The sequence below is a fragment of the Electrona antarctica genome, assembly GCF_951216825.1.
Source record: "Electrona antarctica genome assembly, chromosome: 8".
In the NCBI taxonomy this organism is placed as follows: domain Eukaryota; kingdom Metazoa; phylum Chordata; class Actinopteri; order Myctophiformes; family Myctophidae; genus Electrona; species Electrona antarctica.
In genome coordinates this window covers 16,942,960-16,957,590 of record NC_136789.1, presented here as the reverse complement: position 1 = coordinate 16,957,590, position 14,631 = coordinate 16,942,960, and the positions used below count along the sequence as shown (strand labels likewise).

General features: G+C 44.2%; 1 protein-coding gene across 1 annotated transcript in view; it reads right to left on the bottom strand.

Annotated features, from left to right (window-relative positions):
* The window catches only part of LOC306928557 (replication protein A 70 kDa DNA-binding subunit-like), a 66,813-nt gene that overhangs the window by 13,457 nt on the left and 38,725 nt on the right, over positions 1-14,631 (bottom strand). The window contains exons 11-13 of the mRNA XM_079508789.1: positions 14,355-14,491; positions 11,978-12,126; positions 7,049-7,175 (exon numbers count right to left, since the gene is read on the bottom strand). Of these exons, the coding sequence (XP_079364915.1) occupies positions 7,049-7,175; positions 11,978-12,126; positions 14,355-14,491 (413 nt within the window). The remainder of the gene's footprint in view (positions 1-7,048; positions 7,176-11,977; positions 12,127-14,354; positions 14,492-14,631) is intronic.

The window sequence follows — 14,631 nt, the reverse complement described above, 5'->3', positions numbered from 1 at the left end:
AGCAAAAGATTAGAATAAATTAGCTGTACTGCAGCTGTACTGTGGGTTGTTGCCGGCACAATGACACCGTTTTATAATTACAGCTTGTGTGCTTTACTGAACACACATACATATTGGTAGCCTGACACTCGGCCTGAATTTTAATATATATTTTTAAATGGGTGTGGCTAGCGATTCAAGGGCTGAAGTCAGGTTAACAAAATTGGTGCACCAAGTCAAAATAGTCTATGCATAGTCCTGCCTTTCTGGGTGTGCTGCTTGCTAATCGTTTAAATCAAAGTCCTTTAATAACTTTGCATCATTGATCCAGCTCTCTTCCTGCTGACATTTTCTCTAGTGTTGTGTGTTGTGTGTGTGTAGCCCTGAGCCCAGGTACAGCATGCTACTAGAGTATAAAGAGGATAGCGCAATTAGACAATCGGAAACACCTGCCGATCAATTAACCCTGGCACTGCTACCCCAACTCCACACACAGCAAATCTTAATTGAGTGAGAGTTCACAGAAACGCTAATAAACAGCTTAAAGTGAGTGCTCACAGAGATTCGAATAAACAGCTTAAATTTGAGAAAAGTAAAGAATCATCTTTCTCACTCCCTGCATATGCCAATGGTCAATTCCCGTGTGCAATTTCAGATCGATTGAACCCACTGAGGCGAAAAAGGGATGAGGGCCTTTCCACCCACAGCCGTCTTAATTGAGTGAGAGTTCACAAAAATGTGGATGAACAGCTTAAGTTTGTGAAAACTGAAAGAGCTTCCTCACTCCCTTCCCTTCATATACTTCATACCAGTGGTGCTCTATGACCATGTGCATTGTGCAAGTTCAGATCGATTGGTCAACCCACTGCAGAGAGAAAATGTAGGACAGAACAGAGAAAGGAAGGACAGACAGAGGTGTCCTCATTTTACAGTAGGATAGTATAGAAGGGTTTACTTTGGACCTTTTATATATTCTGTTGCTTTTATCTTATTTAGTAAATCACTTTGTAACCTTGTTTTGAAAAGCAACTTTTTGACACGTTGTAAGCTTGTAGATAAACTATTTACGCTATTTTGTAACTTCTTTGCAAAGAAAAAATGATAAAAAAAGATTAAATGTGTCAGTGAATTCTTTATATAGTTATTTCAATTTGTCATATCTGCCCTGTGTAATTTCTTATTAACGTTCCAATGTTCAATGCAAAAAACAAACAATTAAAACATTTATCGCAATTATTTGTGTGACAATTAATTGTCAACTTAAATTTGTAATCGTTAGAGCCCTAATTATTATTTAGTTATTATTATTGAGAAATTGTCCATAGATTGACTGGAACACAGAGGCATATGAATGTGGTAAATTGCTGTCAAAACTGGAGTCAGTTAAAAATAAATCTGATGGAAAGCACCTTAAAGAACAACTTCAAGCTAGACCGCGGCCAGACTCATTCATTAGTAATGTTGGCCTAAATAAATCTATCAAAGGAACTCTGCAGGATTCAGGCCAAAATCTAGCACCATCCTTTACACATAAACATCTGGACTAGTATTCATTTTACTCAGAGGTCCCTATTTAACTCATTTAAGTCTTTTCAGAGAAAACCTTTATTTTGAAGACCAACAACTCATGGGCCTAGAACCAGAAGTAAAAATGTCTAGGCTATGTTAGCCGCAATCTTTTTATAATTCACCCGAAAAATTTGTTTTTAACTGCGACCAGCAACGCTTTAGTTATGAGCATTAAATAAAGATTATTTTGATCAAAAACGCAATCTGGGCCTGGGCTGTGGCTCAGCGGTCCAGGCACCTTGGCTGGTAGTCCAAGTCTGGCAGTGTGCCGCGAGTTCGACTCCCGATCCCGACGGCCTTTACTGCATGTCACCCCCCCATCTCTCTCCCCCATTTCCTGTCAGCCTACTGTCTGTCCCTCTATAAAAATATATAAAATAAAGTCGAAAAAAAAAACGCAATCTGGGAAAATAATCTGACAAATGGGTTTTAAAAAGTCAGTTAACATTGAAGTGGACGAAGGGGAACTTTTTCACTGATGGACCATTTCCTGTTTATCGAATGCTTAGCAACCAAGAGCTATTCAGACGGTGGTGAAATTAGCGATCTAACTTCATCAACACTACGGCGTCATCGGTTCAGGAAAGACGCGTATTTGTTGTACACACGGAGACGCAACGGTTGCGTCTTCAGATCTGTTCACTCTGGGACCTGGGTTTCAAAAATGAGCATATTCGGTCCGTGTGGACGAAACGGCAATACGATTAAAAACTTGTAAAAACATCTCCGTCTGGACAGGGAAATGAAATTAAATTAAATGATTACTATATTTACCCAGGGTATCTGGGCTAAGATCAAGAACTTGTTTCCAGCCAGGACCTGCTCATAGGGCCTATGACTCAGATCGTATACGGTGGTGCGACGTAGGTGTGAGGGCTGTGTTTCTTATAAGAGCCCTTGCACCTTGCACATTGATAGTTAAATGGTGGAATTAGCAAGTTGTAGAAGATCCTTAAAATAAGACATAATAAACAGAATGGGAAGCAATACAATATTTCCTTCGTATCATTGCTGGGAATGGAAAAAATAAATGAATGAAAAAAACAATCCTACAAAGATGAAGCGGTAGCATGTCGGCCTCATTTTTTATCCTTGTATAAAAAGGCTTATGCAAATAAAGTAATCTAAATCTGTGGCAGTGACGGTGTAAACGCGGCAGCTTCTTTCCCGTCTCTTTTGAGGTGCCTGCTTCCGTGTGTCTGAATGACAGAAGGTCACAGAAGCAAAGTATTGCCAATGCTGATTCACAACCTCAAATCCATCCATCCCATTTACCCACAGTCACAACAAACCTTCCCTCCAAAAGAAACGCAGTCCAAGAGGGGTTTACTTTTTAATTAGGAGACTTTTGCCCATCGGCAACAGCCCTCTCCAACTCCCTTCCCCACCGTGTTTCCGCCTGCCTGCCTCATCAGATCTTGCACAGACCTGGCCAGATCGGTTTGCTGGAAGGCTGGCAAGGTGGGAACGCGATGGGTGACGGGTAGAGGCAGGGTGGCTGTAGGCGGAATAGAGAGAGAGAGAGACGTTGATGCATGAGCCTTGTTACGTAGTAAAATGCTGTGTTCATGTAAAACTGAGTTTGCACAAATGCAATATTGGTTACATGTACAAACTCAAAGTTAAACTAGAAAAAGTGCCCCTCGGGGCACGGGTCTCCACCAAGCCAGGTCAGGTTGTGGCCTCCTGGTGGCGCTATAATAGGCCAATGTGAAAAGGGTGCCATTACTTCATACACCTTTGATGGCAATTGGATGATTTGAGGCATTTTGTTCCAAAAATGTGTTTAGCAAAAATCAACCTGTTGGTGGCGCTATAACAGGCCAATGTGAAAAGGGTGGGATATATTCCTCAGCCTTGTAAGAAAATGTGTGAAAGATTTCACGTAAATTGCATGCTGCGTTCATGATTTGATGGCTTTTGTTCAAAACGGGGCAATCTTGCAAACTGTGAAAGCCAATTATAGCCAATTAGGATGGAATATGAAATATCGGACAGATCCGACTTGAACACATGACCATAGAGATACTGTGTAACGATTTGTGAGATTTTTGGACAGAATCTGGAGGAGTGATATAAAAAAATGTGTTTTACAAAAGTCGGCCTCCTGGTGGCGCTATAAAAGGCAGATGCGGAAAATGCAGGTCAAAGGTTTGTCCTTGGCCTCTAGGGAGTGTGCATGCAACGTTTCACGCAGATCGGTGCAGTTTTAGGTAAAAAATGTGAAAAGCTGCCTCATGGTGGCGCTATAACAGGCCGTTCTGGAAAATGTGGGGCAGAGGTTCATCGTTGGCATCCAGGGAGTGTGTGTGCAAAGTGTGGCATCGACCGGGTTAACGGTGCCGGAGATTAGCTGTTCACAGACGGACGGAAGGACGGACACACACACGGACGGAGTGCAAAACATACTCTCTCCCCATGCCTTCGGCCTGGTGGAGACAATTAAAGCCACTTGAACCCCAGCCCGATGCTGGGGTTTGTGAGGAAAGCATTCGCTGAAAATAGCCGATCGCATCGGCTATTTTCAGCTACTGTAACGCTTTCCCCACAATAACAGAAAAACTGAAAATACACTAGTATTGAGCCCCGAGGGACTCCAGTTACCCATGTGGGGTTTAAGTGGTCAGCAATGACGATGTTGTGATGTGGGCAAATGCAAACAATAGTACAGATGGTAGAGGCTGCGGGTCAGAGAGAGGGATGCACACTACGGAGATTCCATTATGCCTCCCTCTCTCTCTCTCTGTCCCTATCTTCTGTCATACAAGGCCCTTGGGCAAAGTCTTAACCTTAAGTACACTGAGGAGAGCCAAAAGGAAAAAGCATCACATGCAAAACTAGCCGTGCACGTGCATGCACCTCAACCCTGGCCTCTACACAAGAGTGTGTGTGTGTGTGTGTGTGTGTGTGTGTGCGCACTAACAAAGATACACACTACCCAAATAACAAACTCACGCACACACATACCGGTACAAAGAAGTGTGCGTAATACATTTTAAAAATGGTTAGCATTCTCATCACAGTAAATCCCTGTGCCACTCTCTGGCACCCAAATGCAATTAAATTTGGTGTGTGGTGGTGATGAAGTGAGAATCCCATTCACATTGCTGGCACACATTGCATGGGCTTAAAATACTTCTCACAATGCACGCACGCACGCGTGCACAGTACGCATGTATCGGGTCTCTGCGTGCATGTGCGTGTGTGTAACAGAGACAACTCATTGCCTGCCAGACTCATTTCTCCCCCTGTTCTCCCCTTGCCAAGGCCTTTTCAGCCGGAAGTCTTATTTTGAAGACCATTAACTCCTGGACCGTGAACCGGAAGTACAATCCGGCTGCGTCACGTGTCCCGCGATCGTTATTGAATTCACCCAAAACATAGTTTGTAACCGCGATCATCAAAGCTTTAGTTATGAGCTGTGAATAAACCTGGTTCGTCGGGAGGCAAAATGGGAGGGCAAGGTGAAGAAAGAAGTGGAGAAGAGAACCTTATAGCCTCAATTATTTACACCCTCTCACCTGTCAAAACCTTTCCTCATGTCTGTCCCCTGCAGTCTTCCTGTCTCAGCCGCCCCTCCCTGCTCATCTCTCTCCGAGTCACCCCAGATCCCCCCCGCCCTCTTTTCTAAATGGCCTCATTTCCATCCCTGCTTGAGCACAGCTTTAAAACAGTTCATTATGGTTTGACACACACTTAACACATTAAAACCTCTGTTAATTTCAATACAGTAAATGGGGTTATAAATGGACTGTACTATGTAACAACCCACACTCAAGGATCTAGATGCAAACTCCACCCCCACCCTCCACCTCCACCCCCACCCTCAATTTCTCGATCTCTTCCACTCACTCTGTCCAGACTTCTTCCCTTCTGGTAGTGTTAAAAGCCCCACAGGCATCCTCCGCCTCGGTCACGTAATTATATTTTTTTATTAGAAACTACGTTAATTAGCAAGCGCTTACGGGTAAAGAATGAAAAACAGACCCAGATGAGCTAGATTGAATGGAGATAAAAACCCAACAAATAAGCTGTAGTGTAGTGTTCTCTTGTGAGTGTCACATACCATTGTAAAATCTGAAGCGTTCATTTAAATGTTAATGTTTAATTAACATTTTACGGTATAATGTAAAGGACATTACACGTTTGGATGTTCTTTTCTTCTGATTAATTTGTCCGAACATATCTTTTTTTTTCCTTTAGTATTGTTTGTGTCATGACTGAGTATATCTACAAGCGAATATTATGTAGTACCCAGTACCCAGTTTAATCTGGAACTAGGTTGATGTATTACCGTGAATTTAAAAAAAAGCATAAATCTGTATGAAACAATTTTCTGCAATGCATTTATTTGTTTTTTATCACACTCCTGGTGTGTTAGGACTTTAATCCAGCGTCCAGAGTTAAATTGAACACCTGGATTCTGTTGTGTTGATTGACCTTGTCTTGATTGACCTACAAGGAAATCAAGGGCATTCCCACATACTTAAATCATTATTTCAAATGATTTTCAATAAATTCCCCCCAATTTCAACGTGGAATGACCTCTCAGTTGGCTCTCAGTCAGGACTGTCAGTCCGTTTTCCGCTGCAGTCTGAAAGCTCAACTCTTCAGAATCTACCTCAAACCTTAGATAGATGCCTGTGATAGATGTTAGTTATTCTATGCAGATGCAAGTTGGGTTTCTTTCTACTATATTAGGCTGGTTAGACATGTACCGTCTGTACGCCCACAAACGCTAGGTATGTTATTTAGATGGCATGTTGTTTAGACCAGGGGTTCTCAACCCGTGGGTCGCGACCCCTCGGGGGGTCGCCAAATTATTTTGGGGGGGTCCCCAAATTATTATTTTTTATTTTATTTTTTTCCCCAACTGAATGGATGGAAAATCGAAAATTTAGAGTTTACATGGTACACATAGATGCATACACATTCCTAATGATTATATCTGGTTTCAGTATTTATTTATGGTGTATTGTCTCTATTATTAAGGTTATTGTAGCAGTCAATTTATATTGGGGGTTGGGAGGGGGCGGGGGTCCAGAGACATTGCCAAAGCCTTTCCGGGGGTCCCCGGCCAAAAACGTTGAGAACGCCTGGTTTAGACAGATGCTAGGTTTGACGATTTCCTGGTATCCTAAACACAAAGTGATTTCTTTGCACTCCCATTAACTAGGGTTCATGTCACTTAATTCGATCTTGCACTTTGTAAGTCACTCTGGAAAGACTACTGGCTGCAACAGTAAATCCTGAATGCAGCCGGGGCTCCAAACGGGTTTGAGGAAGGAAGACAAAAACTGTAAATAAATTATATTTTACTAGGATTTACTACGTGTCACAGCACTAGTAGTTACTAAAGAAAACGCCTAAAGAAAATACCTTGTTTGATCAGAATTATCAAAGGAATTTTGATTCTGAAGATTGAGCGCTTATTAATTAATGTGTGTAAATCAATGTGAGTAAATGTATGAAATGAACAGGTAAGTGTGTGGTCATTTACCACTTGTCCCTGACCAGGTCCATCCTTCACGTCGCTCAGGAATCTCCAGTTGACCTTCGATATGCCCCCCGATGACCGGGTTTGTGTCAAGGATTGGCTGCTTAGGGCATGGCCTTCCCTGTCATACCTGGAACAAATCAACACACGTAACACGGACACATGACATTGTGAAATACATTATTCAGCCTTCGGTGAGGGAGAGAGAGAGAGAGAGAGATAGAGTGTGCAAATGTAAGGGTATTTGTGCATGTTTGTATGTGCATGCGTTGCATTTATATACGTGATTTTCTCCTGTGTAGAAGGGATAAGATATGTCCCTTGATACTACTGGTTACTGAGACTAGGAGTAGTGCCATATCATGTATTAACTTTCATCCACAATATGTATTTATATGTTCCCTTATAGAGCTGCACAGTGTCATAGCGCAGCCTTTGGTGAATAATGCGCTTGTGTGATACGGATTGTGATGCATGTGAACACACATCTCTCGTCTTTCTTTACCTACTCGTCTAGCTAGTCAGTCCATCCATCCATCCCCTCTTTACAGCTGCATTGGATATACTTCTGCTTAATTGTCTCCACCAGGCCGAAGGCATGGGGAGAGAGTATGTTTTGCACTCCGTCCGTGTGTGTGTCCTTCCGTCCGTCCGTTACCAGCTAATCTCCGGCACCGTTAACCCGGTCGATGCCAAACTTTGCACACACACTCCCTGGATGCCAACGATGAACCTCTGCCCCGCATTTTCCAGAACGGCCTGTTATAGCGCCACCATGAGGCAGCTTTTCACATGTTTTACCTAAAACTGCACCAATCTGCGTGAAATGTTGCATGCACACTCACTAGAGGCCAAGGACAAACCTTTGACCTGCATTTTCCGCATCTGCCTTTTATAGCGCCACCAGGAGGCCGACTTTTGTAAAACACATTTTTTGATATTACTCCTCCAGATTCTGTTAAAAAATCTCACAGATCGTTACACAGTATCTCTATGGTCATGTGCTCAAGTCGTATCTGTCCAATATTTCATATTCCATCCTAATTGGCTATAATTGGCTTTCGCAGTTTGCAAGATTGCCCCGTTTTGAACAAAAGCCTCAAATCATGAACGCAGCATGCAATTTACGTGAAATCTTTCACACATTTTCTTACTAGGCTGAGGAATATATCCCACCCTTTTCACATTGGCCTGTTATAGCGCCACCAACAGGTTGATTTTTGCAAAACACATTTTTGGAACAAAATGCCTCAAATCATCCAATTGCCATCAAAACAAAACATGTTTATATTACTCCTAAACATTTTGCCAAACATCTCACACAGTCCTATCCTCCTGGTGGAGACCTGTGCCCAGAAGGGCACTTTTTCTAGTTTATACTGTTGTGCGACAGTGTCACTGGATGAAAACAGCCCATCTACAGTACAAGCTCACCAGGTGTCACGGGTGAGCTTGTAGATCGGCTCCCTTCGCCGAGCGACACCAACGCATGGCAAAGCATAAGTCAGGCTTTCCGCTCAGCATTTTGGTTCAGCAGTACAAAATCTAATCAAGGCATCGTCCACACTGATTAAGGATTTCAATTATGCATGTGAGCCAGGCCAAAACATATTCCACAATGCACTGTATCGCCCACGAGAGCTGGAGTTGAGACACCTGAAAAACAAATAAAAGAGCAGCGAGAGCATTTCCAATTTCCCACCTGCTCTCTCGCTCTCGCTCTTGGTTCTTGATATTGAAATTCATGAATGATCTTCATTGTCATTCATTGTGTGGGTAGCTGACTGTCAGCATGTAAACTGGAGCGAGGCCAAAGTGTCGGCAGAGATCAGTGAGTAAGAAGAGAGAGGGAGAAAAGGTGAGGGGATTGGAGAAGCATGGAAGAAGGGATGAAAGCCTGCAGTTTGGTCCTTTGAAATGTCAGGATGAGACAATATATTGACCAGACTAATAACACTCAGATTAAAGCTGGAGCCCTGCAGCCACAGCGCGCCCCACACACACACACACACACACACACACACACACACACACACACACACACACACACACACACACACACACACACACACACACACACACACACACACACACACACACACACACACACACACACACACACACACACACACAGTGTGAGTCTCCTTCACCAAGGCCGATTCGATACTCATCTCGATACACTGGCAGCCATGCGATACTTTAACGATGCATTGAAGCCCCCTGCCGATAAGATGCGATACACCCATGTTCATGATGTGATTTGAGAACGATTTAATCCCGATTTTATTATAGATAAAATGCAATATGATCTGATTCGGTGCGATACGAGGTGATTCAACACAATATTTTATTAAAGCCCCTGTTAATTTCCCAAAACATGTACTAAACATCCATTACATTGGCCTGGGCCGTGGCTCAGCGGTCCAGGCACCTTGGCAGGCAATGTGCCGCGGGTTCGACTCCCGATCCCGACGGCCTTTACTGCATGTCACTCCCCCATCTCTCTCCCCATTTCCTGTCAGCCTACTGTCTGTCCCTCCATAAACAATATAAAATAAAGGCGAAAGCCAAAAAACAACAACATTTAAATCCATTACATTTCAATTCAAAGCAATGAATTTGTTTTACTGTAGGTTAGTAGGCTCTGCATCTCTGTCTATCAAGCCAACTCATAGAATTCTGGAAGAAAACAAAGTGTCTGCTGGTTATTGTACAGTTGAGTGGTGCAGCCACTCCACGGAACAGCAATGTGTGTCTGTCTGTCTAGAGTTGACAAAGTGGCGCTGTTGGGCTTCACACTGTGCACAGGTGCATGATGGGGTCCCCCACACGGTAACTCTGTCATTTCTCTACCATTTCAGATATGGGTCGGCTCGCCGCAACCGGGCCGGCACCCTGGGCACGCTCCTGTGGGTCGGCTCGGGGGGGTCTGGATGTTCCGGGGCCCCCTGGGGACCCCCACACAGTACAGTACAGTACAGTACAGTACAGTACAGTACAGTACAGTACAGTACAGTACAGTACAGTACAGTACAGTACAGTACAGTACAGTACAGTACAGGTGTGATTTTTAATTACAAATCATATTATTAGATGGGTCTACTCTAGGGAGTCCACATGGTTATTAGAGGGGGGCTGCCAAATGTTTGTGTAATAGGACAATTTTACCATTGACTTGGGCAAAAAAGTTTATACTGAATAAAAAGTTCCATAAAAAGTCCATAGACATGGCTGCCACATGACGTCATTGGGGGGCACACAGAGCCACGCGTTGAAGCAGCTAGAGTGAGTGCCAGTTTTCAGTGAGTGCTAGTCTGAATTTTACGTGTTAAAGCTCACAGGTGAAAATACATTTTTGGGAAAGTGGGACTTTACTTTATACTCCACTTGTACAGCATTTCCCAAAATAGCCAAACTACAATCTCAAAACGCGTCGCAATGCAGTGGCTATTTTCGGCGAGAGACACAAAGCCTAAACCTATGAGCTCTGACGCAAATACCATCCCTAAGAATAGTATTACTTGCTCGGTACGGCTCTGACAAGTCACATGGCTCACAAGCATGTATCGCCCGTTAAGCCGTGTGCTCAGACTGAAAATGTGTATTCCTATTTAAGTGGTGGACTTGGGAACAGCTTTAATGAGCACATGAATCACCAACTCCAATCCCTCTACGGGAGCTGCTAATAAGAATCCAGTATGATGAGCCTGTGTGTGTGTGTGTGTGTGTGTGTGTGTGTGTGTGTGTGTGTGTGTGTGTGTGTGTGTGTGTGCGTGTGTGTGCGTGCGCGTGTGTTGTGTGTGTGTGGTAACAGATAATGTGTTGGAATCCAGAAATATCCTTGCTCTCTTTATTCTCTGCCTGGTCCCAGAGGAGTATGAGCAGGCATGTTGCTTCTCTACAGTACACGTGACTGACTCGTGCACACTCGTCGTGTTGCATGTGCTGTAGTGCGGTGGTTTTCCACCTTTTCAGTTCGTGACCCCCCCCAAAAATAATCCCATTTGAACTGGACACCCCACCCCCCACCCTGATAGGACGCCCCACCCCCACCCTGATAAGCAACTGGAATTGTAGGAGTTAAGGTATTAAATTCATTTTGACTCGGTTACCCATGTAGATATTGTGAAAATAGCAGATCACCAAGCTCACAACGAGCTTGTAGATCAGTTATTTTCTAAATGTTTGCCTCTTTCTTATACAATTTGGCCAATATTTGAATAGTTTTTATAGCATAGTTTGTTGATTACTATTGCTACAGTAATGGTCTGTTCCTTTCTTTTTTCGAGATATTAAAAATGTAAAGACATCTGGGGACTCCCCAGAAATCATGTGGGGACCACCTCTGGGGGTACCGACCCACAGGTTGATAACCACTGCTGTACGTAGAGTGTGTATGTGTGTGTGTGTGTGTGTGTGTGTGTGTGAGAGAGAGAGAGAGAGAGAGAGTCAGTCTGTATTGTAGTGCTGCGTGTATTGTGTATGCAGGTATGGGTGATACAGCCTATCTTTGCATGCATGTTTGTCAGCAGCGTGGCGATATAAACCTTCTGTCTGTCGATGGTGTTGTGTGTGAACGGTTTGTGCATTTGTTCACTGCGCATGGCTTCGCGTGAAGAACGTGTGTAAAAATACCTCCATTATGCATGCCATGAATCTCTATGTACTTTTGTAAGTATGCATGAGCATCACCCATACTGTCGATATATGCAGTGTGGTGTGTGGCTATAGTGTATGTGTGAAAGTGGGATCGAGAGAGAGAGAGAGGGAGAGGGAGAGAGATAGACAGAGAGCATCTGTTGTGCACACTGTACTTGCATGTACAGAATATATAGAGGTATTCATGTGTTGATAGCAGCAATATTGTGTGTGTGTGTGTGTGTGTGTGTGTGTGTGTGTGCGTGTGTGCGTGTGTGTGTGTGTGTGTCTCACCATCCCCTAAGGCTAACGGCCTCTGGTATATCTGGGTTGACCATGATCGTCGAGCTGAACAACGCAGAGAGAGATCGGCCACCAAAGTCTGACAGGCGAGCTGCTTTGACAGCTACCACGGGCTGGGAAGAGCCATCGAACGTCTCTGCCTGGTGAGGAAGTGAACAGGAGTCAATAACAGACGACGGGAAGGAAAGGCAAGATGCCGCGACACAAATGGTCATGGTGTTGTGCGCTTCTGTCAACTCTGCGTCTGTGACTTGTAGGGATGGGCCAGAGTCCTACTACAGCCTGACCAATTTATCGGTTTGACCAATATAAAATACTATAGTATATAGACCATTATTTGACTTTTTTGACATGTTGCGACAGTTGACTTTCGCTCTCACTTTCGCTTCCAAAATCTGGGGGAAAATGGTAGAAATACCAGATCTGCACAACGCATCCCAATTACTGTTCTGCATATTGTCCATGCCCAAACAGAAACAAACTTTTCAGAATTACCCATGTTGCTTCCAAGATAATCGGCCTTAAAGCACCCACACATTCTGATATGAACAATAAGGCCATCACACGGTTAGCACTTACAATATCAAATTACCCTGTATCACTTTGTTAACCTCATGCCATCTGGACAGAAACATGCAATGGAAAAAGGTCCTTTTTAGTAGGAGGAGTAGTAGTTTTGTCCCCTCAGCCATTGTGGCATTAAACAAACTGCCAAGCCGATAGGATGGTTCTGTATACAGTGGGGATCTCATGGTGCTGTGTGCTTTGATGTGGGTGTTTGAACAGACCTGTGAAGACGAATATCCTTCGGGACAATAAAAGATTATTATTTAATGCAACAAGTTGTGAGCTAGTTGATCGACTATTTCACTACTTTTGTGATGCACTGACTTTTGCATAATGAATCGAAGTAGGGCATTGATTTACGGAAACACAAAATGTTAAAATATGGAGATACAAGGTTTCTGCACAACAGCGACAAAATCTATAATATCTACATATTGCCGATTATTTCTTTTTTTCCCCCACAAAGGGGCAGGGCACACCGAATTCAGTATCAAAACCCTCAGCACGTCAGCCTCCCAATCGTCTGCCAATGCAAACATGCAGCAGACGCACTGGTCCCCAAAAGGCCTCCTGAAGGACACAGGGTTGAATCGGCTGATTGGGATTTTACAGTCCAGAAAACCCAAACACACCCGACACAAACACGTCACAACACCCGCGAGAATGCGCGCACGTACCATACACACGAACGCACGCGGATTAATGGCTTTCGATGCTTTTGCGGTGCAAGCACAAATCCATCTGGCCGTGATGGAGAAAGCCGGGGGCGAGCAGAATGGCTGTGATCTTTGTGTCTATATGCATATGGGCTCGGTGTGTAGCCGGGCGTATGTGAGCTTCTCTGTGTGTTATCTGTGTCTGCGTACATGCACACCTTTGTGCAGTGTGTGTGTGTGTGTGTGTATGCTTCACATGGTGTTGTCCAGGTTTTGTGGGTGTCGAGAGCAGAAGCGCAGGGGCGTGGCCCCTTCTTCTGTCACCCGGAGGTGAGTGCAGCGCGAAGAGCAGACCTCGACTACCGGTCCGCAGTTAATCCCTCAAGAGTTCACCACGACCTCCTCCCCTACGGCCAGATATGGTGCTCTGGTCCACTTGGACCAGGACGGTCATTACGGCTGTACGAGGACTCTTCCATGGGAAGATGGAATGGAGGCTGCCTACAACACAGCTGGCAGCCGAGTGGTCACACGCGGGGCGGAGAGAGCGTTCACCTATACCAGTGGTTCCCAAACTATTTAGCCCGAGACCCAAAACGTTTGCCCGGGACCCAAAATAATGAAAATAGCAGATCTGCAAGCTCACAACGCGCCGCTTCGCGCCACGTTATGAGCCTATTTTCACTGCTTCTTAATTATTTTTCTTCTAATTTATAGATCTTTCTTTGTAGTTTTTGGAGGCTTGGCTCAGGGAAACAGGGTTATTTTCTGCCCCCCCCCCACTGGAGGAGAGGAAATGACTTTTACAACTTCACTGGCCAGATGGCTCTGATGATTGGACTGTGGGAGGAGCCGTTAGGTGGTCCGTCTTGTTCAGGTTTGCTGGGTAAATAAATGCATATGTCCATAGTTTCCCATGAACGCCTCTTTCCACGCTGTAGTCACTACTTTGATACGTAGTCTGTGCGACTATGTAGTACACAAGAGTTAAACTATTTGGTTTCGGTCCCTCAACATGAAGCAGCGAGAACAACAGTAGTAAGTAGACGGTGAAGATAAATAGCATATTAATTGTACATTAATAATAAATAGTACACTTCAAGAAGCCTGATGGTGCTGTGTGCCACTGACTTTGCGGTTCTCACCTGCTCTCCCCACAAGGTGACTCGCACCTCCCTCTCGCTGGAGTCCATCAGGCTGAGTTCTCTCTTGGAGACCTCTCTGCCCGTCTTAGTGGTGATTCGAGACACCTCCTCAACAGTCCTGCACACGCCAATCACATCTAGGGAGAGAGATACATGTCCATCTAATTGAGAGTATGTCGATGAAACAAACAATAGCATCACACAATAACATCTTTCTACAGATTGATAGTGCAACCTCTGTTAAATCCGTTGTATCCCTGATGGTCTTTTTATGCGA